Genomic DNA, 25351 nt, shown 5'->3' on the forward strand with positions numbered 1-25351 from the left:
GCAATGTTCTGGAGACTAGCTGTCAACTGCTGCAGATTTCAGGTAAATCCTGGGGCCTTGCGAATCGTACAGAGCACCCAGCCTCACTCAGGTATCCTGCATCAAGTACATCTACCGGAACCACCTCAGAACATTGTGCTGGTGGCAATGGACATCGAAGGACTGGAAACCCTTTGGAATAAACTCCTGGGATTTGTATTGCAACCTTGAAATCTCAGCACGAAAACGTAATCGAGTGAAGAGGGACATGGACGGCTGAATCTGGTGCCAGGGTTGTTTGCAACACTTTTACACAACGCACTAAACCTTTTATAGATACTTCTGTACAGTGCATTGAACAGGGAAAGGGATTATGTCATAAACACATTTTAAATCAACACACACAGTTCTCATTCTTCATCTAGGTTTGGCTAAGGTTTATATATCTCTTTGGCACTTGTGGAATCATAATATTTTAAGGCAAAAATGGCTACATGTAAAGAAGCCACGCTGTGAGTGCAAAGTTTCGGAACTGCACACTCGAACTCTGGTAAAAGAGGGTGATAGTTCTGGATTAGTGCAGCAGACAAGTTATTCATGAGTGAAGTGAGCCAGCAGCAATCCTCCTGATGTTCCGTCGGCACAAGCTCCTTTGTATATTGCTAACAGAACATCACAACACACAAACAGGGAGCTGGGGGTGGGGCTGTTCCCTTCAGTTCACAGGACAAAGAGAGAGAATCCTGGAGTAAAAACAATTCAAGCAGTGAGAGATATTGTCCGAAGTTGAATTGAATCCACCGAGATTTTGTGAAACGTGGCGACTTCTCAGGAGGTTGCACTGCAGATTCAGGTGCTGCTCAGGGATTGGTTTGTTGGAGCACTGGCTGCGGACTGGGTGAGCTGACAGAGGCTGTTCACAAGGCAAAGGTTAACCAATGGCTTCCAGTCCCGGCCAGTAAACACACACTTTGGTTGCCACTGTTCCAGTGAATCTCTGGGCCAGTTGGTTGTGCCCCGAAGCGAGTTTGATCCTGACACGTGGAACCGGAGAGCTGGCTGTTCTTGGAATCACTACAGTACAGAAGGAGGCCATTCGGCCCATCGAGTCTGTACCGGCCATAATCCCACCCAGGCCCTATTCCCATAACCCCACGCATTTACGCTGCTTTGGACTGTGGGACGAAACCGGAGCACCCGGAGGAAACCCACGCAGACACGGGGAGAAGGTGCAAACTCCACACAGACAGTGACTCAAGCTGGGAATTGAACCTGGGTCCTTGGCGCTGTGAGGCAGCAGTGCTAACCACTGTACCACCGTGCCAGCCCCAATGGCGACTTGGAGCAACTGCAGAGGAAATTGCGGGTCCCCGAGCCGAGATATTTGAATCATCGATAGTCACGGGTGAGGTGCCTGAAGATTGGAGAGCGGCAAATGTTGTGCCTTTGTTTAAAAAGGGCTGCAGGGAAAAGCCTGGGAACTACAGGCCAGTGAGCCTCACATCTGTTGTGGGTAAGTTGTTGGAAGGTATTTTGAGAGACAGGATCTACAGGCATTTAGAGACACAAGGACTGATTAGGGACAGTCAGCATGGCTTTGTGAGTGGAAAATCATGTCTCACAAATTTGATTGAGTTTTTTGAAGGGGTAACCAAGAAGGTAGATGAGGGCAGTACAGTTGATGTGGTCTACATGGACTTTAGCAAGGCCTTTGACAAGGTACTGCATGGTAGGTTGTTGCATAAAGTTAAATCACACGGGATCCAGAGTGAGGCATCTAAATGGATACAAAATTGGCTTCTTGACAGAAGCCAGAGGGTGGTTGTAGAGAATTGTTTTTCAAACTGGAGGCCTGTGACCAGCGGTGTGCCTCAGGGATCAGTGCTGGGTCCACTGTTATTTGTCATTTATATTAATGATTTGGATGAGAGTACAGGGGGCATGGTTAGTAAGTTTGCAGATGACATTAAGATTGGTGGCATAGTGGACAGTGAAGAAGGTTATGTCCAATTGCAACGGGATCTTGATCAATTAGGCCAGTGGCTGACGAATGGCAAATGGAGTTTACTTTAGACAAATGCGAGGTGATGCATTTTGGTAGATTGAACCAGGGCAGGACTTACTCAGTTAATGGTAGGGCGTTGGGGAGAGTTACAGAACAAAGAGATCTAGGGGTACCTGTTCATAGCTCCTTGAAAGTGGAGTCACAGGTGGACAGAGTGGTGAAGAAGGCATTCAGCAAGCTTGGTTTCATCGGTCAGAACATTGAATACAGGAGTTAGGATGTCTTGTTGAAGTTGTACAAGACATTGGTAAGGCCACACTTGGAATACTGTGTGCAATTCTGGTCACCCTATTATAAAAAGGATATTATTAAACTAGAAAGAGTGCAGAAAAGATTTACTAGGATGCTACCGGGACTTGATGGATTGAGTGAGAAGGAGAGGCTGGACAGACTGGGACTTTTTTCTCTGGAGTGTAGGAGGCTGAGGGGTGACCTTATAGAGGTCTATAAAATAATGAGGGGCACAGATCAGCTAGATAGTCAATATCTTTTCCCAAAGGTAGTGGAGGCTAAAACTAGAGGGCATAGATTTAAGGTGAGAGGGGAGAGATACAAAAGTGTCCAGAGGGGCAATTTTTTCACACAGAGGGTGGTGAGTGTCTGGAACAAGCTGCCAGAGGTAGTTGTAGAGGCGGATACAATTTTGTCTTTTAAAAAGCATTTACATGGGTAAGATGGGTATCGAGGGATATGGGCCAAATGCGGGCAATTGGGTTCAGCTTAGGGGTTTTAATAAAAAAGGGCGGCATGGACATGTTGGGCCAAAGGGCCTGTTTCCATGCTGTAAACCTCTCTGACTCTATAACTCTGTGACGCTAAACCACTGGAAAATTACAAACAGCATTCAGATGAAATAGCAAACTCTGGAATCGCTTTACACAACAGACAGCAAAGAAACCTTCAATAAATAATGAGACAGTGCCTGGTGTGAGAGGGGAATTGAATTACGCTGCACTTCACTGAAACCAGAGAGCGGGTGTACTGGATACGTGGGCTGTTAACTCAGACCACCATCTCCATGATACTGACACACTTGGAGACTGGAATCCGGTTACACAGAGGAGAGAGAGACACATCGGTCACCTGCATTTGTGCAGGAACAGGCTTCCTGTCCGGTGTGCAGGAGACACACATCTCCTCTGGGAAATCCAGCTGGGATATCACCAATCTGGGGTTGCGAGAGGTGTCATGAACTTATCATGGGCGGGATGAACTGGGAATGTGTCCCCCAACATGACAGTGTGAAGTGCAAGGAGACTCGGTCAGGGAATAAGGAACTGCAAAAAACGACATGGGTCTAAAGTGCACCAAGAGGCTACAGATTGTCTTAAGAGGTGGGCTGTACCCCAGCGGTTTCTTTCTACTTGTTTATGGGATGTGGGTGTCACTGGCTGGTCCAGCATTTGTGGCCCATTCCAGATTGCCCTCAAACTGAGTGGTTCACTCGACTGCTTCAGAGGGCAGGTACGAAGCAGACACATTGCTGTGGCTCTGGAGTCACATGGAGGCCAGGCCAGGTCAGGGCAGCAGATTTACTTCCCGAAAGGACATGAGTGAACCAGATGGGTTTTTACAACAACTGACGATAATTTTACGGTCAGCGTTACTGAGACTAGTTTTCAATTCCAGATTTCTCCATTGAATTTTAAATTCCACCAGCCACCGTGTTGGAACCCAGATTACCAGTTCAATGACATTCCCACCATGCTGCTCGCTATCTCTGTGCTTCCAGCTCCCAGGAAATTTAATCACATCTGCTGTTCTTGTCTTTAACCACTGGAGGTACAGCATTGGCAAATGGACTGTGCAGCTCATCAGGTCTATTCTAATGGCACAAGATTCCTTCCTCTCTCCCTGTCGGTGTATCCTTCATAGAATCATAGAAACCCTACAGTGCAGAAGGAGGCCATTCAGCCCATCGAGTCTGCACAGACCACAATCCCACCCAGGCCCTACCCCCATATCCCTACATATTTACCCGCTAATCCACGCATCTCAGGACTCTAAGGGGCAATTTTTAGCATGGCCAATCAGCCTAACCTGCACATCTTTGGACTGTGGGAGGAAACCGGAGCACCCGGAGGAAACCCACGCAGACACGAGGAGAATGTGCAAACTCCACACAGTCAGTGACCCGAGCCAGGAATCGAACCTGGGTCCCTGGAGCTGTGAAGCAGCAGTGCTAACCACTGTGCTACCATGCCACCCTTCATGGAAAAGAGAGAACTTGGGAAGTAATTTTATCTTTTCGTGCTGCCCTGGAGCCTCGCTACCCCCTGACAGCCCTTTGGAAATTGGGAATGGCCTGGCAGTTCACTGGTGAAGTTCAGAAGACCTCCTGCCAACAGAAGATGAGGGGAATAAAGAAAATTGCTGAGGGTGCTGGAATCTGAAACCAAAAGAGAAAATGCTGGAAAATCTCAGCAGGTCTGGCAGCATCTGGAAGGAGAGGAAAGAGCTGATGTTTCGAGTCCAGATGTCCCTTTATCAAAGCTGTTGAAATGAAACTGGGGACAGGGACAGCTTTGAGACAGAGAGTAAAGACGGTGTTGCTGGAGAGAGATGTCCAGTCTTCATCTGGCAGCTCCTGGAATCGAGTGTGGCTTTCAGGATGCAGCGAGAACAGCAGTTCAAAGAAAAACGCTTTGACAAAGGGTCATCTGGACTTGAAACATCAGCTCTTTTCTCTCCTTCCAGATGCTGCCAGACCCGCTGAGGTTTTCCAGCAGTTTCTCAGAAGAGGAGTTGAGTTGTGGTGTTACAGCTTTGAGTGTATGCGGGGAACCAGGGGATTGGTTATGGAATTGAAAGTTATTAAAAGTGGCCTAAATTAGTCTTTGGCTGATATGAAGGTGTAGGTTTGGGTGGGAAAGTTAGGAGTAAGATCGGAACATTTTCACCCCCACAGGGTGACAGAGTTCTGGACGGACGTGAAATGTGACGGTGGTTAAAGAACCAGCTGGAGGTGTTTCTGGAGAGAGGTTCACTGGGATAAACGTGGCATTGTTTTCAAAGGCAGGCAGTCATCACAACTGGCAGGAAGGAACCCAAACCTTCGAGTTACAGCCTGGCTCTCTGGGTCCCAGCAGGTGATCCCTGCCTGAGCTCCAGTTTCTGTCAGGGAGACACCGTGCTTTCACTCCACAACTTTCCTTCTACAATCTCGGAATGAAACGGGTGCTGAGGGAGGGAGAAGCCTTCCTCCTCAGCTAAGATCCTGCTTCCATTGGATGTCAATCTTAAGCCCGAGTTCGCGCAGCCAACCACTCAGACACTCGGGCATTCATTCAGCGTTCTTCTACACTGAGTTTATCCAATAGAAAAGATAATAAGGTGATAGTGAGAGATAACCAGAGCAAGGAGGCTCCAAACCTGGGCGGGCTCCCTCACCCATCGTTCCTGGCGGTTAAATAAAGAGCTTGCTACAAAAACGGCTCATTTTGGTGCATTTTCTTTCTGTTTGAGTCCAGAGTGAGAACCTTGCTTTGGTTACGTGTCAGTTTGGAAACATCTCTCTGGTGTAGAAAGGCACTATACGGTAGTCTCACTTTTCCACAAGCTGGTGTTTATAGAGGGGTTTCCGTCACTGCCAAACAGACTGATATCGTACTTGCTTCCCTTTAGCGCGCCATTTTGATTGGCCATGTTGAGTGGGTAAGATCTTCTCTTGACCTCTTTGTCGAAGGGATTGGGGTGTTTCAGGTTGTCCCGGCTGATGCTGCAGGGTAGCACTCTGCTGGGCCCTTGGGGCTGGCTACTAGTGTCACTCCCCTCTGAGGGGCTCCTGCTGCTCTCTTGTTCGCCAGCCCCTCTCCCGTTGCTGCTCAGCTGGCTGGTGCGGCTACTGGGGCAGCTCTCTGGCTGGCTACCGTTCTCGCTGGAGGCCACCTCCAAGGCCGCCCCTTTCAGTGCTTTTAACCGGTGGTGCTTGCCGTCCCGGTGCGGCTTAGTCCTGGTTTTGTGGTTGCGGCTGCAGGCCGGCGCGCTGTTCCCGCACGGCTGGATCTCCCTGGCGTCCTGTTCAGGCTCATCACAGAGTGAAGGCGTTTTGGGGCTGCAGTCCGTTTGGTTCAGAGCTGCCTGGAGATTGGTAACCTTGCACTGCCCAGCGCCAGAGTAGTTGCTGCCAAGCGTGGACGACTTGTTGGAATGGGGGCCCTCCGGACTGCAGCCTGGCAGCCACAGCTGGGGAGCCACGCTCCCGGCAGGAGCAGCTGCGAGGCTGCCGGCTGGCGTGCAGGGTAACCAGGCCCGGCAGACATCCTGACGCTTGAGACAGTGATGGATTAGCACCAAGAGGCCCAGGCCGACTGCTGCCCCTCCGTACAGGCAGCCGAACAGGACATCGAAAGACTGTCCCTGCGACACGTACAGGGCCCCGAAGGTCCAGAGGGCCACAAAGAGGAACTGGGTAGACATCAGCGCCCAGAGCTGAGCTTGGAGGGAATACTCATTCTCGATGGCCAGTGACGGACTCCCGGAGCCACAGGAAGCCGACCCCGTGTCGGTGAGGTGGACTCCATTGGCAGCCAGCTGCTGGTCTCCCTCTGGTGAAGCTTGACCTTCGACCTTGCTCTGTGGGTAGCAACGGAGATGCAGGGCAGCGCACAGGAAGTAAATCCAGCTGACGAGCACTGTGAATCCCGCTGGTACGTAGAACGCCCCCAGGCTTGGCTTCCAGGCTAGCCAGCAGCTGCAGAGGGTGGAGAAATACAAACGTTAATACAATTGTCCCACAAATGCAGGCCCGGGGAGTCAATAATATATATATATATAGTTATACACCTTCTATATATACACACACATATTATATATATATATATACATATATATATATATATATATACATATACATATACATATATATAGCTATCTATCTATCTATATCTGTGTGTGTGTGTGTGTATAGTTATACACCTTATATATATATATATCTCTATATATATGGTTATACACCTGTATATATGTAGTTGTACACCTATTATATATATATGTTATACACCTTATATATATATAGTTATACACGTTATATATATAGTCATACACCTTATATATATCTGTATATATATGGTTATACACCTATATATATAAGTTATACACCTATATATATAAGTTATACACCTATATATAAGTTATACACCTATATATATGTTATACACCGTCTATATATGTTATACACACACACACACATATATATAATACACCTTCTATACATAATATATATATATATGGTCCCCTCCATGTTATCTTTATCCTCTAAATTCTCGATACATCCTCACTGCACTATCACCCACTCTGAGCGCCAACTATGTGCACCCACACTGCAATAGAAGCTTAAAGCATGGCCATTCGCTCCATCATGGCTTTGCCAGCTCGTTGATCTAATTAGTCCCACTCCTCTCTCTATCTTTAGCCCTGGAAACCTTTTTCCTTTTCAGATATTTATCCATATCCCTTCTCATTTGTAAAGTCTCACAACGCCAGGTTTAAGTCCAACAGGTGTTTTTTGGAATCGCAAGGAATTGCTTTGGTCACTCTGGAATTACTCGTGATACCAGATAAACCTGTTGGACTTTAACCTGGTGCTGTGAGACTCTTCACCGTGTTTACCCCAGTCCAATGCCGGCATCTCCATATCATGGCTCCACATTTAGACTGCTGCATCTGCCTTCTCCACGCTTACAGACGGTGAATTGTAGATCAGAACAAGTCTCCTCATCTCCCCACTTATCAGAAATGTGTGACATTTGGGCCAAATGCGGGCAGTTGGGATTAGTTTAGGGGTTTAAAAGAAAGGGCGGCATGGACAAGTTGGGCCAAAGGGCCTGTTTCCATGCTGTAAACCTCTATGACTCTATGACCTTCTGTTAGCCACCAACATTCCAATTAAAACCGTTCCTATTTCTCCATCAAAACTCAAATACTGAACAACTCTGATTGCAGGAGGATATTCCGAGTTTCTGGAATTAGATTCCTCATTTCATTCCAGTAACTCTCTTCTGAAAGGCTTTGACATCCTTCCTATCGAAATCCTTGCTTTTTGTATCTAATTGTTATTAATTCCAGCTTCCCATTTCTTCCTCTTGGCTTAAAATTTAAATCTATCCAGAAGCTTTAAGATAGTGAAGAGTCCGAAGGAGTTTTGCAGAAACACAGGCTGGAATTCCCCAGCTGCTCGCTTCCCGCCACTGCCAGAAAGGAGGGAGAATTCGGCGCTCAGCCAAAACTCCGCTCACTGCGACAGGGCCGGAGAATCCCACTGGCGTGGAGGACCGGAGAATCCCACTGGCGTGGAGGACCGGAGAATCCCACTGGCGTGGAGGACCGGAGAATCCCACTGGCGTGGAGGACCGGAGAATCCCACTGGCGTGGAGGACCGGAGAATCCCACTGGCGTGGAGGACTGGAGAATCCCGTCCATGATCAGGCTACACCACGCTACATTGGCAGATACTAGGATAGGTCACCAAAGGTTCCAGAGCATCTTGAGAGAGGGCGAGGTTTCAGGAGGGAATTTCAGAGCTTTGGACCTCTGGAACCGGAGGCAGGTGGCTCCCATTGGCAGAGTGATTAAAATCAGGAATGCTGAAGGAGCCAGAATCAGAGGAGTGCAGCCATCCCGGATGGATTGTGGGGCTGGGAAGACCGAGATTTAAATATTAAGGAAAGGAACTCCCTTCCCTAACAGCACTGTGGGTGCACCGACACCACACGGACTGCAGCGGGTCAGGAACGCAGCTCACCACCCACCTTCTCAAGGGCAGTTAGGGATGGACAATGAATGGTGGCCACATGGCATCAGAGAACTTTTTAAAAGTTAAGTTAAGGCATTAGTGGGCCAGGAGCGATTGGGCTCAGCAAGCACAGGGAGTGATGGGTGAACATAACGTACAAGAGTTAGGAGATTGCCAGCAGATGTGTTCATGGCTTTTTATCCATTCATCAAGACCAGTATTTGTTGCCCATTCCTAATTGCCCTTGAACTGAGTGGCTTGTTGGTTAATTTCAGAGGACATTGCTGTGAGTCTGGGTTCTGGAGTAACATATTGGCAAGTAAGAGCGGCAGATTTCCTACCCTAAAGGACGTTAGTGAACCAGATGGGTTTTTCTGACAATCGACAATGGTTTTAAAGTTAAATTTTATTTATTAACGTCACAAGTAGACTTACATTAACACTGCAATGAAGTTACTGTGAAAATCCCCTAGTTGCCACACTCCAGTGCCTGTTCGGGTACACTGAGGGAGAATTTAGCACGGTCAATGCACCCTAATCAGCATGTCTTTTGGACTGTGGTAGGAAACTGGAGCACCCAGAGGAAACCCATGCAGACCCGGGGAGAATGTGCAGAGACCGCACAGACAGTGACCCAAGCCGGCAATTGAACCCAGGTCCCTGGAGTTGTGAGGCAGCAGTGCTAACCACCGTGCCACCCTGATTTCATGGTCATCATTAGACTTTTAACTCCAGATTTTTATTGAATTCAAATTTCACCATCAGCCATGGCGGGATTCGAACCCAAGTCCTCAGAGCATTACCCTGGGTCTCTGGGTGAGGAGTCCAGTGACAATACCATGACGCCGCATGCCATTCCCATTTCTGGAGAGTGGAAAGTTTGGGACCAGTCAGAACAGCCTTGGGATGTTCCAACACTGACCAGTGGCTGTAAAGCGCTTTGAGGTGTGTGGCGGCTGTGAGATATAGAAGTACGAAGACCACCTCCATGTCGAATAGATCAAAATACAATTACTGGAGCTTGATTCCGACCTTCGGCCAATCATAAACAATTTTAAAAGTGATCCATTTGAAAGAAGAAAGTTGACAAAGAAAATTACAGCACAGGAACAGACCCTTCGGCCCTCCAAGCCTGCACCGACCATGCTGCCCGACTGAACTAAAACCCCCTACCCTTCTGGGGACCATATCCCTCTATTCCCATCCTATTCATGTATTTGTCAAGACGCTCATTAAAAGTCACTACCGTATCCGCTTCCACTACCTCCCCCAGCAACGGGTTCCAGGCACCCACCATCCTCTGTGTAAAAAATCTGCCTCGTACATCTCCTTTAAATCTTGTCCCTCGCACCTTAAACCTGTGCCCCCTAGTAATTGACTCTTCCACCCTGGGAAGAAGCTGCTGACTATCCACTCTGTCCATGCCTCTCATAATCTTGTAGACTTCGATCAGATCGTCCGTCAACCTCCGTCGTTCTAGTGAGAACAAACCAAGTTTCTCCAACCTCTCCTCATAGCTAATGTCTTCCATACCAGGCAACATCCTGGTAAATCTTTTCTGTACCCTCTCCAAAGCCTCCACATCCTTCTGGTAGTGTGGCGACCAGAATTGAACACGATATTCCAAGTGCGGCCTAACTAAGGTTCTATAAAGCTGCAACATGACTTGCCAATTTTTAAACTCAATGCCCCGGCCGATGAAGGCAAGCATGCCGTATGTCTTCTTGACTACCTTCTCCACCTGCATTGCCACTTTCAGTGACCTGTGTACCTGTACACCCAGATCCCTCTGCCTATCAATACTCTGAAGGGTTCTGCCATTTACTGTATCAAGTGTAAAAGTGTAAACCGGATAATGACTGGATCGGAGTAAACATGCTGGCTTTCTCAAAGGCACAGCCACCCCCTTGGCTGGATACTCACTATAGGCTGTAGTCGCTGTAGTTGTGCAGATTAACTGCTGCAGTGATTCCACAGATAATAAGGGGAATGCCTCCAGCAATGAGATAGAACCTGCATGGAGAAAGACACCATTCAGACTGAGCCTCACACGGGTTCACAAACAACAAAACCTCCACAGACAGCTTCAGAAAGAGGGAGGAAAAGGGGAAGGCAAGATCATCCGGGAGGTCAGGGTTAGGTGAAACAACAGTTTCAGAAGCCTGGGAGTTACAGACAGAAGAGAAACCGAGGAGTAATCCACACACAGGACAGAATTCTCCTGTCCCGCCTGCGTAAGCCGGCGTAGCAGGCGGCGGGGTGGGAGTGGCGGCGGGGTGGGCGGGGGGGGGGGGGGGGGGGGGGGGTGGGGGGGAAACCACGCACAGGTCCATTGGCCTTGGGTGGGATTCTCCGGTTTTGAGGGAGTGCGGGCAGAGAATCCCTCCCAGAGTTTAATGAGGATATGAGCAAGGGTTATAGTAGAATTTGGGACGATGAGTTTGTCCTTCAATATATTGAGGTGTCAGGATGAGGAAGAGTGGTTTGACAGCACTCTTTTGGAACTGGGAAAGTTAAGGAGAGGTGAATTTAGAGAATTACGAATGAAAATGTTTTCAATGAGGTGATGAAAGGTTGCAATGGTGAAGAAAGATTGGAACCAGAGGTGAAAGAGAGAGACTTTCTCTTGTAATCTATCGAGAAGGATAGATTAAAGGGCGGTATGGACAAGTTGGGCCGAAGGGCCTGTTTTCATGCTGTAAACCTCTATGACTCTAAGACTCTAAGAAAGGTGTCAGAAGAGAATTCAATCCATCAAATTAAAGCTGGGGAAGGAGTTAGAGTTGTCGAGATAATAATCGCTGCTTCTTCCTCCTCACAGGAAGATGGTTCAGTGACAGCTCCAGTTAACATGAAAGAGACAGTCAGGCCAAGAACATGAACGAAGGATAGAAGCAGGAAGAGTAACTGATGGGGGCTGCTCGTGCGTCTGAAAACACCAGATCTTTCTGGTCCTAATGATAGGCGGACAGGACAAGGTGGGGATGTACTGATTCAATGATTCAGTTATTGTACAGCTGGAGGGCTTGGCAAGGTGTCTTTACAAGGTGTCCAGTCTGAACCAGTGGATACATGCACAGTGGGATTGGATGAGGGACAGAGAGAAGTCAAAAACACGGAGTTAATTGAGAAAGGGCCAGCTCCCAACAGCAGAGGAACTCAGTAAAGAGAAGGCTGATAGCCAGTGGCATCATTATATGTTGTTAGTCTCTTTGGATGGAGGTAGGGAACTCATAAACACCAAAATATGTCATAAAAATTCAGAAGTGCATTGCACAGATTCTCTTCCGGTAACAATTTAGATCAATGCTCATAAAATGATTTGGAAATATCTGAATCCATTGGTGTAAAGTCATTACCCGGACTCAGAAATCACCTTCGTTGGTTCAAGGTGCTGTGCTGTACCTGAGCATTGGCCGCTGGGCGGGTGGAGGCAACTCAAGTTCCTGCTGTCGCTGCACCTTCTGCGTCACCTCCTTGTAGATGACTCTCGCTGAGACTCCGATCCAGAGCAGGGTGGAAAGGGAGGAATAATGCAGAACAATTCCAATCTGTCAACAGAAGGCGAGTTCAGTTACCACAGAGTCGACTGGGGGATGGCATTGGCAGGTGGGGGGGAGCAGAAAAGAAAGATGCTGCTATCCAACACGAGGAATTTGCGTTTCTGTCACACCTTTCATAATGTCGCAACGTCCCAAAGCATCTTACACTAATATAGGAAATACGGTAGCCAAGCTGTGCATAGCAAGATCCCACAAACAGCACTGTGATAATGACCATACAATCCATAAGACCATAAGACATAGGAGCAGAACAAGGCCACTCGGCCCATCGAGTCTGCTCCGCCATTCAATCATGGCTGATATTTTTCTCATTCCCATTCCCCTGCCTTTTCCCCATAACCCCTGACCCCCTTATTGATCAAGAACCTATCTATCTCTGTCTGAAATCCAGTTGAGTGATATTGATGAAGGGATGAATATTGGGTAGGACTCCCCCGCTCTGTGAAACAGTGCCACATCTATTCTATCCATTTGGGAGGACACAGGAATGTTCTGAAGAAGACACACTCTCTTTCTCTCTCCACAGATGCAGCCAGAGCTGCTGAGATGTTCCAGCACTTGGTGTTATTATTTCTAGAATCTTCCCAGAGCACTGAGCGGGGCCTGTGGATTACTCATCCTGTGATATTCCCACGGCACGACCATCTCACCTGGCCCATGACTCGCAATGACAAACTGGCGACGCGTTCTACACAACCTCATGAGACGGTTTCGGAAAGCAATGTAAAGCTGCCACAGCTTTCACTTCATTTCAATTTACTGAGCTACCTGGGCCTGGTCTCACCTCCCCTGCTTGGAATGGTCAACGCATGTTTCCTGCTGAGTTCAGCCTGAAGCTAAACTCACCATGAAACCTGAAGGCATTCGGCATGCTTGGTTTCATCGGTCAGAACATTGAATACAGGAGTTGGGACGTCTTGTTGAAGTTGTACAAGACATTGGTAAGACCACACTTGGAATACTGTGTGCAATTCTGGTCACCCTATTATAGAAAGGATATTATTAAACTAGAAAGAATGCAGAAAAGATTTACGAGGATGCTACCGGGACTTGATGGTTTGAGTTATAAGGAGAGGCTGAATAGACTGGGACTTTTTTCTCTGGAGCGTAGGAGGCTGAGGGGTGACCTTATAGAGGTCTATAAAATAATGAGGGGCATAGACAAAGTAGATAGTCAATATCTTTTCCCAAAGGTAGGGGAGTCTAAAACTAGAGGGCATAGGTTTAAGGTGAGAGGGGAGAGATACAAAAGTGTCCAGAGGGGCAATTTTTTCACACAGAAGGTGGTGAGTGTCTGGAACAAGCTGCCAGAGGTAGTAGTAGAGGTGGGTACAATTTTGTCTTTTAAAAAGCATTTAGATAGTTACATGGGTAAGATGGGTACAGAGGGATATGGGCCAAATGCGGGCAATTGGGATGAGTTTAGGGGTTTTAAAACAAAAGGGCGGCATGGACAAGTTGGGCCGAAGGGCCTGTTTCCATGCTGTAAACACCTATGACTCTAAGCTGACCCCACGATGCAGTGAAACTTGGCATCATTGAGGTGTCCAAGGCAGCTCTAACTTCCCAAAGACCATTTACTGTTCCAAACATCAAAGTCCTTGTTGTCTAAGGAACTCACTGCACTGACACTGTGAATGATTACTAAGTGCTGGATCAGTCTATTTAATAGCAGACTCCTTTAGTGAGGGCAGTTCCCATTCCTGAGGCAAGCCAGTTAAACATGCTTTATAACAAAGATATATAACATGCTTATACAGCTGTATAAGATGCTGGTGAGGCCACACCTGGAGTACTGTGTACAGTTTTAGTCTCCTTACTTGAGAAAGGATATACTGGCACTGGAGGGGGTGCAGAGGAGATTCACTAGGTTGATTCCGGAGTTGAGAGGGTTGGCTTATGAGGAGAGACTGAGTAGACTGGGGCTATACTCATTGGAATTCAGAAGAATGAGGGGGGATCTTATAGAAACATATAAGATTATGAAGGAAATAGATAAGATAGAAGCAGGGAAGTTGTTTCCACTGGCGGGTGAAACTAGAACTAGGGGGCATGGCCTCAAAATACGGGGAAGCAGATTTAGGACTGAGTTGAGGAGGAACTTCTTCACACAAAGGGTTGTGAATCTGTGGAATTCCCTGCCCAGTGAAGCAGTTGAGGCTACCTCATTGAATGATTTTAAGGCAAGGATAGATACATTTTTGAACAGTAAAGGAATTAAGGGTTATGGTGAGCAGGCGGGTAAGTGGAGCGGAGTCCACGAAAAGATCAGCCATGATCTTATTGAATGGAGGAGCAGGCTCGAGGGGCCAGATGGCCGACTCCTGCTCCTAGTTCTTATGTTCTGAACCTGTGAGAGTGATCTGCGGGAAAATGCAGCAAGATGTACAGCCAGGATGATGATCAGGAATGCAACTAAAAGAAAGATCAATGACTTGAAATATTAACCCTGTTTCTCTCTCCTAAGAGGCTCTCCTTAACCCTGGAGATAGAGCAGGTTCAGATCTGAGCACAATAGTGAGATGGTGCCATCTACAAAGGAGGAGAACGCAACAGGGCTGTATGAAAAACCATGCAGATTATTCAGTGTGACAGAGAGGAATGGAAATAAGTGACAGGAAGTGTTACAAGGTGGATGGCTTATTAATAGTCTGTCTGTATTAGTGGACCTCTGTGGTGTTGCTCACAGTCGATCAATAACTGGGAAGTTCCAAAGAACAAAGGGACCTTGGTCTGTTTGTCCACAGATCTCTGAAGGTGGAAAGGCAGGTTAATAGGGTGGTGAAAAAGACATATGACACACTCGCCTTTATCAATCGGGGTATCGGTTACAAAAGCAGAGAGGTCATGATGGAATTGTATAGAATTTTGGTGAGGCCACAGCTGGAGCACTGTGTGCAGTTCTGGTCACCACATTATAGGAAGGACATGAACGCACTGGAGGGGGTGCAGAGGAGATTCACCAGGATGCTGCCTGGGATGGAATATTTAAGTTATGAAGAGAGGTTGGATAGGCTTGGGTTGTTTCCTCTGGAGCAGAGAAGACTGAGGGGTGTACAAGATTATGAGGGGCATGGACAGGATGGATAGGGAGCAGCTGTTCCCCTTAGTTGAAGGGTCAGTTACGAGGGGACACAAGTTAAAATTGAGAGCTGGGAGGTTTAGGGGGGGTTTCAGGAAAACCTTTTTTCCCCCAGAGGGTGGTGAGGGTCTGGAATGTGCTGCCTGGGAGGGTGGGGGAGGCAGGATGCCTCACATCCTTTAAAAAGTACCTGGATGAGCACTTGGCACATCATAACATTCAGGGCTATGGGCCAAGTGCTGGCAAGTGGGATTAGGTGGGCAGCTCAGGGCCTTTCCTGTGTCGGTGCAGACTCGATGGGCTGAAGGGCCTCTTCTGCACTGTGGTATTCTGTGATTCTGTGAATAACAGACTGTTTTTATGGGTTGGGAGTGTTGTGCAATGCAATGTATTATTCTGATGGTCAGGCTTGACTTTAATATTAAACAACTACAATTGCTGTGAAGTGAACAGAGGCTCAGAACACTCAGGGTGTACTCGTTGTCTGGTAAAGGAACCTTGCAAGCTTCAACGTACATGCCCATTTTAGACAATGGCCCAGAAACAGCCAAGTAGAACATAGAACATTACAGCGCAGTACAGGCCCTTCGGCCCTCGATGTTGCGCCAACCAGTGAAACCAATCTAAAGCCCCTCTAACCTACACTATTCCAAGTATGTGTGACTGAGTCAGATATCCGGACTCTAATGTCTGCGTACATCGATAGAGATTGCGAGGCTCATTATCTGTGCCACACAAACAGCTCAGTTCAGTCTGGGGCCGATACTCACCACTTGACAGATCAGTCCGTACTCAGTCCGATTGATGCCCCCGGCGTACACGGCGCAGGTCAGAGAGACGTGAAACCAGAGGTTCAGCAACATGTGCCAATTCTTCCTGGAAATCCTGATCGTGCTGGAATAAGCAGCAAGATGATGATATTAAATTATACACGCGAACAGCGTCCAAGCACTTCTACTCAAACCCTCCCCAGCTCAACAACTCAAGGACGAATGTTCAAATAATTCATTCTCACAAGATGTCAGCATCGCTGGCGATTCACTCCGAGTTCCGTCCTTGAACTCCTGCATTTCTTGTGGTGAAGCTGAAGGTTTGGAACTCCAGGCTGCGAACCCAGTGTCGAGGAAGAGAAGGACAACATTTGTCCAAGTGGGGATGGTGTGAGGGTGGGTGGGGATGGTGGGAGGGTGGGTGGGGATGGTGGGAGGGTGGGTGGGGATGGTGGGAGGGTGGGTGGGGATGGTGTGAGGGTGGGTGGGGATGGTGTGAGGGTGGGTGGGGATGGTGTGAGGGTGGGTGGGGATGGTGGGAGGGTGGGTGGGGATGGTGGGAGGGTGGGTGGGGATGGTGTGAGGGTGGGTGGGGATGGTGGGAGGGTGGGTGGGGAACTTGCAGCTGATGGTGGTCCTAGCTTGACTGTCTTTGCTGCTTCCCGGGGTGTGGGCATCGCTGGCAATACCAGCATTTGCTGCCCATCCCTGAATGCCCTTGAAGTAAGTTGTTTGACGGGCCATTTCAGAGGGCAGTTAAGAGTGACCCAGAGTGGCTCTGGAGTCACATATCGGCCAGACCGGGTAAGGACGGCAGATTTCCTTCCCTAAAGGACATTAGTGAGCCAGGTGGGTTTTTATAGCAATCGGTGATAGTTTCATGGTCACCATTACTGAGACTAGTTTTATATTCCGGATTATTAATTGAATTTCAATTCCATCAGCTGCCATGGGGGGTGGAGGAGGGGGGATTTGAACACATGTCCCCAGAGAATAAGCCAGGATGACAAGTCCAGTGACATTACTCTGACATCACCATCGCCCCCTGATCAGTCCAGCCTGCACCATATTTGATGACACTTGGGGATGGGTTTGATGAGTGGGGGACAGTTGTTTATCCCAGGTTAATTATTTGATTTGATTTATTATTGTCACATGTATCAACATACAGTGAAAAGTATTGTTTCTTGCGTGCTATACAGACAAAGCATACCGTTCATAGAGAAGGAAAGGAGAGAGTGCAGAATGTAGTGTTACAGTCATAGCTAGGGTGTAGAGAAAGATCAACTTAATGCGAGGTAGGTCCATTCAAAAGTCTGACAGCAGCAGGGAAGAAGCTGTTCTTGAGTCGGTTGGTACGTGACCTCAGACTTTTGTATCTTTTTCCCGACGGAAGAAGGTGGGAGAGAGAATGTCCAGGGTGCGTGGGGTCCTTAATTATGCTGGCTGCTTTGCCGAGGCAGCGGGAAGTGTAGACAGAGTCAATGGATGGGAGGCTGGTTTGCGTGATGGATTGGGCTACATTCACGACCTTTTGTAGTTCCTTGCAGTCTTGGGCAGAGCAGGAGCCATACCAAGCTGTGATACAACCAGAAAGAATGCTTTCTATGGTGTATCTATAAAAGTTGGTGAGGGTTGTAGCTGACATGCCAAATTTCCTTAGTCTTCTGAGAAAGTAGAGGTGTTGGTGGGCTTTATTAACTATAGTGTCGGCATGGGGGGACCAGGACAGGTTGTTGGTGATCTGGACACCTAAAAACGTGAAGCTCACGACCCTTTCTACTTCGTCCCCATTGATGTAGACAGGGGCATGTCCTCCTGTCCCTTTACCCTTTAGAGCTTTCGACAATAACAGTTGATCCTGGGCACTGCGAGGGTACCACGAGGTGCCCCAGCTGAGGAATCTTCTGGCAGGATTGGGAGGGATGTAGATTCCCTGCGCCCGGCACAATATGGGCCTTTTGAAGAACGATACCAGTTTCCCAGGCCTCAGACTCTCCCAGATGCTGGGCGACCGAGCCTCCTTCAGTGCTGAAAGCTCTCCATATCCTTCCAAAGGGAATGTGCAAATAGCAGCATTCCATGCGGCAGATTCAGGGGAGACCCAGTCCAGAGCTCAGAAAGGCTGCAGGTCAACTGGTGTGGAGCTCAAACACTGGCATGTACCAGCTGGGACCAATGGCCGGTTTCTGTGCTATACCCTCTATGTAACCTGGTTACAACCATTGCCTCTTCCGCCCTTGGCACACGGGGTAAAGCTGGTCACTTACTTGTGCTTCAGGATGTAGGTGATGATGGCGGTGAAGAGGCAGAGTAAGAGGACAGCAGTGCAGGTGTAGACGATAGGGTGCAGAGCCTGGATGTTACCCTGAACAGGGGTCGGCTGGTTACTGATTTTCTGTAAGGGAAACAAAATGAAGTCATAAATAACCCAGATAAATACAATACAACCTCCGCTTTCTTCCAGATATATTATTTTAATCTGGACGTCACTGGCCAGGCTGGAAGCTCTGAGAAGTGGTTGTGTGCCTTGGCTCATGGCAGTCCATGAAGAAGCTGTTTGGGGAAGGAGCAGGAATTTAACCAGTGATGTTGCCATTCAGTCCCTCAAAGCCTTTCCCACCCACTCAATTAGATCATTGCTAATTTCTCTGTTAACTCCATCGACCAGTCTTGGTTCATATCCTTCCCAAAAGTAAGCTCTCAACCTCAGTTTTAGAATTTACAATTGGCCCTGAATCTCAGCAGCTGACCATGGGAGAGAGTTTCAGACTTTCCTTAGTCTTTACATTAAGAAGTGCTTCCTGACATCACCCCAAAACAACCTGCTTCTAATTTTAATGGTGTGTTGTTCTGCACTCTGACACCTGAGGCAATAACTTTGATCCATCCTTTTATCATCTTTAACACCTCAATTAAACACACCCTAATCTAATAAACTCAAGGGCCAATGAAAGATTGGTGATATATACCTAAATTGTGACTCATTTGGAGTAAAACGAGGAGCTGGTGGTGTTTCCATACTGCACACATCCCTCTCAATTTGATTTATTATTATCACATGTATTAACATAGTGAAAGTATTGTTTCTTGCGTGCTATACAAAGCATACCATTCATAGAGAAGGAAAGGCAAGAGTGCAGAATGTAGAACGAGAATAAAAGATAGAATGAGAAGGTACGCTGGGCGCAGCTTGCGAGACATCACCACATTCCAGGGACAGCTTTGTTGGCCTTTTTCGGTGGTGGCAGTCGTGAGTTTGGGAGGTGTTCAACATCTCAAGGCCTGTGAAATGCCTCAATGAGTCCCACCCCCTCTCAGTCTGCACTTCCTGCAAACATTAACATAGATCGAAGTTTGTAGTCACAAAGAACAAAGACCAGTACAGCACAGGAACAGGCCCTTTGGCCCTCCAAACCTGTGCTGATCAGGATGCCCTAACTAAAAAGTTCTTCTGCCCTTACTCGGTCCGTATCCCTCTATTCCCTCCCTGTTCATGGACCCATCCAGATGCCTCTTAAATGTTGCTAATGTGCCTGCTTCCACCACCTCCTCTGGCAGCGGGTTCCAGGCACCCACCACTCTCTGTGTGAAAAACTTCCCCCGCACATCTCCCTTAAACTTTCCCCCTCTCACCTTGAACCTGTGCCCCCTGTAATTGACACTTGCACCCTGGGGAAAAAGCCTCTGACTATCCACCCTGTCTGTGCCCCTCATAATTTTGTAGACCTCTATCAGATCTCCCCTCAGCCTCCGTGTTTTCAGTGAAAACAATCCTAGTTTATTCAACCTCTCCTCATAGTCAACACCCTCGAGACCAGGCAACATCCTGGTGAACCTTCTTTGCACTCCCTCCAAAGCTTCCACATCCTTCTGGTAATGTGTGGTGACCAGATGCAGCATAACCAAGGTTTTATATAGCTGCAACAAAGGGATGAGGGAGGAGTTGGCTAAGGTAGACTGGGAGCAAAAACTTTATGGTGGGACAATTGAGGAACAGTGGAGGACTTTCAAAGTGATCTTTCACAGTGCTCAGCAAAAGTATATACCAGTGATAAGGGAGGACTGTAGAAAAAGAGATAATCAGCTATGGATATCTGAGGAAATAAGGGAGGGTATCAAATTGAAAGAAAATACATACAAATTGGCAAAGATTAGTGGGAAACTAGAGGATTGGGAAATCTTTAAAGGTCTATTTTCATGACATAAAAATTGATGACAGGAAGGCTATGGCAGGTGAGAACCTAGAAACTATCATTATCACGAAAGAGGTAGTGTTGGGCAAGTTAATGGGGCTAAAGGTAGACAAGTTGCCTGGTCCTGATGGAATGCATCCCAGGATACTAAAAGAGATGACGGGAGAAATAGCAAATGCACTCGTGGTAATTTACCAAAATTTGCTGGACTCTGGGGTGGTTCCCACAGATTGGAAAACAGCAAATGTGACACCACTGTTTAAAAAAGGAGGGAGACAAAAGGCAGGTAACTATAGGCCAGTTAGCTTAACTTCTGTAGTAGGGAAAATGCTTGAATCTATCATCAAGGAAGAAATAGCGAGACATCTGGATATAAATTGTCCCATTGGGAAGACGCAGCATGGGTTCATGAAGGGCAGGTCATGTTTGACTCATTTGGTGGAATTCTTTGAGAACATTACATGTGCAGTGGACAATGGGGAACCTGTGGATGTGGTGTATCTGGATTTCCAGAAGACATTTGACAAGGTGCCGCACCAAAGACTGCTGCATAAGATTAAGGTGCACGGTGTTACAGGTAATGTATTAGCATGGATAGAGGATTGGTTAACTAACAGAAGGCAAAGAGTGGGGGTAAATGGGTGTTTTTCTGGTTGGCGATCAGTGACTAGTGGTGTGCCTCAGGGATCAGTGTTGGAACCGCAATTGTTTAGTATTAGCATAGATCATTTGGAGTTGGGGACCAAGTGTAGTGTGTCAAAATTCACAGATGACACTAAGATGGATGGAAGAGCAAAGTGTGCAGAGGACGCTGAAAGTCTGCAAAGGGATATAGATAATCTAAGTGAGTGGGCGAGGGTCTGGCAGATGGAGTACAATGTTGGTAAATGTGAGGTCATCCATTTTGGTAGGAATAACAGCAAAATGGACTATTATTTAAATGGCAAAAAATTGCAGCATGCTGCTGTGCAGAGGGACCTGGGTGTCCTTGTGCAGGAATCTCAAGGCGTTGGTTTGCAGGTGCAGCAGGTAATTAAGAAGGCAAAAGGAATTTTGTCCTTTATTGCTAGAGAGATGGAATTTAAAAACAGCGAGGTTATGTTGCAGCTGTATAAGGTGCTGGTGAGGCCACACCTGGAATAGTGTGTACAGTTTTGGTCTCCTTACTTGAGAAAGGATATACTGGCACTGGAAGGGGTGCAGAGGAGATTCACTAGGTTAATTCCGGAGTTGAGAGGGTTGGCTTATGAGGAGAGACTGAGTAGACTGGGGCTATACTCATTGAATTCAGAAGAATGAGGGGAGATCTTATAGAAACATACAAGATTATGAAGGGAATAGATAAGATAGAAACAGGGAAGTTGTTTCCACTGGCGGGTGAAACTAGAACTAGGGGGCATAGCCTCAAAATAAGGGGAAGCAGATTTAGGACTGATTTGAGAAGGAACTTCTTCACACAAAGGGTTGTGAATCTGTGGAATTCCCTGCCCAGTGAAGCAGTTGAGGCTACCTCATTGAATGTTTTTAAGGCAAGGATAGATAAATTTTTGAACAGTAAAAGAATTAAGGGTTATGGTGAGCGGGCGGGTAAGTGGAGCTGAGTCCACGAAAAGATCAGCCATGATCTTATTGAATGGCGGAGCAGGCTCGAGGGGCCAGATGGCCTACTCCTGCTCCTAGTTCTTATGTTCTTATAACATGATTTCCTAACTCTTGTACTCAATGCCCTGGCTGATGAAGGCAAGCATGCCATAGGCCTTCTTAATCACCTTGGCCACCTGTGTTGCCACTTTTAGGGAACTGTGGACCTGCACACCCAGATCCCTCTGTATGTCAATGTTCCTAATGATTCTGCCATTTACAGTATAATTCACACCTAAATTTGATCGTCCAAAATGCATCACCTCGCATTTGTCTGGATTAAACTCCATCTGCCATTTCTGTGCCCAAGTCTCCAATCTATCGATATCCTGTTGTATCCTCCGACAATCCCTGGCACTATCAGCAACTCCACCAATCTTCAGGTCATCTGTAAACTCACTAATCAGACCACCCACATTTTCCTCCAAATCATTTATATGTTCGACAAACAACAGAGGTTCCAGCACTGATCCCAGTGGAACAGCACTAGCTACAGATCTCCATTCTGAAAAACACCCTTCCACCGCTACTCTCTGTCTTCTATGACCAAGCCAGTTCTGTATCCATCTCGCCAGCCCACCCCAATCCCTTGTTATTTTAGTTTTTGTACAAGTCTGCCATGTGGACCTTGTCAAACACCTTACTACAGTCCATATAAACTACATCCACTGCCCTTCCCTCATCATTCATCTTTGTTACCTCTCCAAAAAACTCAATCAAGTTGGTGAGACCTGACCTTCCCTGTACAAAACCTTGCTGCCTGTCACTACATGGTCCACTTTCCTCCAAATGTGCATATATCCTGTCTGTACAATTTCCCTCTTTGCATCCTTTCCCCTCACTGCCTACTCTGGAATCCAGGCTTTGTCGCAAATCAACTCTTCCCTGACCAAGCAGCCAAGAACTACCACCACTTCCATCTTCAAATCTAGCTACTGTCTCCAATAGCTTCTTTGTCTCATAAATAATTACCCCATGAGCAATATCGCAGCGATCTCAGCGGGTGGTGGGTCTTGAGCAGGTTCCAAAGATCGTGACGAATGAGGCCATGGAAGGATTTGAGAGGAAGGGTAAGAATTTTATAATGAAGGCATTTCCAGAGCTGGAGCTAACGCAGGTCAACAAGGACAGAATGTGAAGGGTGTACAGGACTCAGTGGTGCACTGACCAGTTAGGATACAGGCTTCACAATTTGCTGATCATTACTCTCAGGCCAGATGCGAAGATTTAAACAAGGAAGCATCACTCATTAATCTCTCTGAGCGACTGATGCAAAATCCCAAACAGCTTCTTGTGGCTCTGTGCGACAGATACTCACTCAGCACTGCCCACACTCCCAGCGCCTCCTCACCTTCAGTACAGCCACGTTGTTGAATGTGTGACACCACATGGTGGTGATGTTAACTTTGGTGTGCGCTATCTGGCATCCTTCTGCCTGCCAGCCTCCGAAGCCATCCAACAGGTCAAAATTCCAACGGGCTGCCACCGGGTCCTCCCCGAACTGCCCGTGACGCAGGGATACCAGGATAGGATCCGTGGCCTTGCTCACACCACAACCATCTGAACAGCACCGATATAGAAACAAAAAAAACTGAAATTATCATCATACATACAATCCCGACAGTGCAGGAGCAAGCCATTCGGCCCATTGAGTCTGCACCAACCACAATCCCACCCAGACCCTATCCCCGTAACCCCACACATTTACCCTGCTTGTTCCCCTGACACTAAGGGGCAATTTAGCATGGCCAATCAACCTAACCCGCACATCTTTGGACTGTGGGAGGAAACTGGAGCACCCGGAGGAAACCCACACAGACACGGGGAGAATGTGCAAACTCCAGACAGACAGTGACCCGAGGCTGGAATTGAACCCGAGTCCCTGGCACTGTGAGGCAGCGGTGCTAATCACTGTGCCACCCATATCCTTCAAATATCCACAAAACCAACCGATCAGCAACCTTTCCTCGCGAAGGCTCCATCTGTCTATAATACTGGACTCAACTGAAAGTTGCCGAACCTCCACCTTGGCTAATCGCTCACGACCCCACTTCTTCCCACTCAGTCTCCAGTAATTTTGTATCAGCTGAGACTCAGTGCGTAGCATTCACACAGTCTGGTTGCTTCAGCAAGTTCTGTGTCTAAATCTCTGAGCATCAGACATGACTGACAGAGATCTACGATCTACGATTGACTGATTTAATTTGCTTGTTTCACTGACTGGAGCCAATAGTCCCATTGGGAGGTTTTCCGGGGAGAGATCAGGAGCTAGCCAGAGTGTTTGGATCAGTGTATCAGACAGAGTCAGTGCCTGTGACAGAAATACATATCATTGCTCAAAGAAAATGCAACGAGTGATTATTTTGCAGATAGAAAACATTTGCTACCCTGTTCTTGCAGCTGTTGGTGTTCCTGCTAAGTACAATAACTGGTTGGTAAATAGGTGACTGACGGTTCCTCAGAAACATTAACCTGCTTTTCTATTTCATGTGCTAATTTCCAGCATTATTGATGTTGACGTTCTTTTTGTTTCAGGTTTATATCATTCAAAGTTCATTTTGCATCACCAAACCAAATTCAGTTTCTTGCTTTTTACTCAGTTTCTCCTTCCTATTTAAGAATGATTGAAGTGAAGGTGCAAGCTGTGGCAGCACTCCCAGCTCAAATCCCACTCCGGACACTTCCACATGTAATCCAGGCTGATCGTCCCAGTGCAGCACTGGGGGAATGCTGCACTTCCGAAGGTGCTGTCTTTTGATGAAATGTTAAACTAAAGCACTGTCTCTATTTTAGGCTGGAGATAAAGGCTTCCTCCCACTGTACTATCTTAAAGAACAGTAAGAAGTCTCACAACACCAGGTTAAAGTCCAACAGGTTTATTTGGTAACACAAGCTTTCGGAACGCTGCTCCTTCATCAGGTGAGACTGATGAAGGAGCAACGCTCCAAAAGCTCGTGCTACCAAATAAACCTGTTGGACTTTAACCTGGTGTTGTGAGACTTCTTACTGTGCCCACCCCAGTCCAACGCCGGCATCTCCACATCATATCTTAAAGAATAGCAGGGCAGAATGTCCTGGCCAATATTTATTCACCAAACAACATTGCTAAACAGAGAATCTGAGCATCATGAGCTTGGTGTGTGTGAGGAAACAGCTGCCACGTTTCAACAGTGAATTCATTTCAAAACTACCTGATTGGCTGTAAAGCGCTTGAGGTCCTGAGATACTGAAAGACTCACGTCTCTCAGGGTGGCACAGCGCCAGGGACCCGGGTTCGATTCCCGGCTTGGGTCACTGTCTGTGTGGAGTCTGCACATTCTCC

General features: G+C 47.4%; 1 protein-coding gene across 3 annotated transcripts in view; it reads right to left on the reverse strand.

Annotated features, from left to right (window-relative positions):
• Positions 1-24: 24 nt before the first annotated feature.
• Positions 25-25351, reverse strand: part of adgra2 (adhesion G protein-coupled receptor A2) — a 240667-nt gene continuing 215340 nt past the window's right edge. For all 3 annotated transcript variants that reach the window (XM_078239650.1, XM_078239651.1, XM_078239652.1), the window contains 6 exons: positions 23381-23589; positions 18463-18590; positions 16193-16316; positions 12183-12328; positions 10701-10790; positions 25-6737 (listed from right to left, as the gene is read on the reverse strand). In XM_078239650.1, coding sequence (XP_078095776.1) covers positions 5576-6737; positions 10701-10790; positions 12183-12328; positions 16193-16316; positions 18463-18590; positions 23381-23589 — 1859 coding nt within the window. In that variant the 3' untranslated portion in view covers positions 25-5575. The remainder of the gene's footprint in view (positions 6738-10700; positions 10791-12182; positions 12329-16192; positions 16317-18462; positions 18591-23380; positions 23590-25351) is intronic.

This window comes from Mustelus asterias, chromosome 22 (assembly GCF_964213995.1).
Source record: "Mustelus asterias chromosome 22, sMusAst1.hap1.1, whole genome shotgun sequence".
Lineage (NCBI taxonomy): Eukaryota > Metazoa > Chordata > Chondrichthyes > Carcharhiniformes > Triakidae > Mustelus > Mustelus asterias.